The sequence below is a fragment of the Merops nubicus genome, unplaced genomic scaffold (genome assembly GCF_000691845.1).
Source record: "Merops nubicus isolate BGI_N331 unplaced genomic scaffold, ASM69184v1 scaffold29609, whole genome shotgun sequence".
In the NCBI taxonomy this organism is placed as follows: domain Eukaryota; kingdom Metazoa; phylum Chordata; class Aves; order Coraciiformes; family Meropidae; genus Merops; species Merops nubicus.
This window is the reverse complement of record NW_008629482.1, coordinates 1-358: the sequence shown is the minus strand read 5'-3', so window position 1 is coordinate 358 and position 358 is coordinate 1. Positions and strand designations below refer to the sequence as shown.

Genomic DNA, 358 nt, shown 5'->3' with positions numbered 1-358 from the left:
GTGCAGGTTTCTGGGGGTGGCAGGGTCTGGGGGAGCCAGTGGGGAGGGGGCAGTGGTGCAGCCAAGCCTACTCTTGGGTTTCTGACCCACATTTTTCTCTCCTCTGCAGCTGATCCAGGCATGCGCCATGCAACAGCTTCCCGTCTCCTACCAGACGTTCCCCCCTATCATCTCCAGCGACCATTACATCCTTCACCCTCCTCCACCACCAGTGCCCCCCCACCAGCCGCCCCACATGGCCCCCCTGGGGCAGTTTGTACCTCTCCAAGCCCAGCATCCACGCATGGTGAGTTGGGGTGGGGGTGTGGGCTGGGAACATGATGTGCCCCGTGCCCAGTCAGGACCACCTTGGGGCCTT

The 358-nt window shown here is 62.8% G+C and overlaps 1 protein-coding gene across 1 annotated transcript in view; it reads left to right on the top strand.

Annotated features, from left to right (window-relative positions):
* LOC103779377 (RING finger protein 44-like) overlaps positions 1-286 on the top strand; it is a gene marked incomplete at both ends in the record, with an annotated part of 1190 nt that extends 904 nt beyond the window's left edge. Inside the window, one exon of the mRNA XM_008947003.1 lies at positions 110-286. Coding sequence (XP_008945251.1) covers positions 110-286 — 177 coding nt within the window. The remainder of the gene's footprint in view (positions 1-109) is intronic.
* Positions 287-358: the final 72 nt, after the last annotated feature.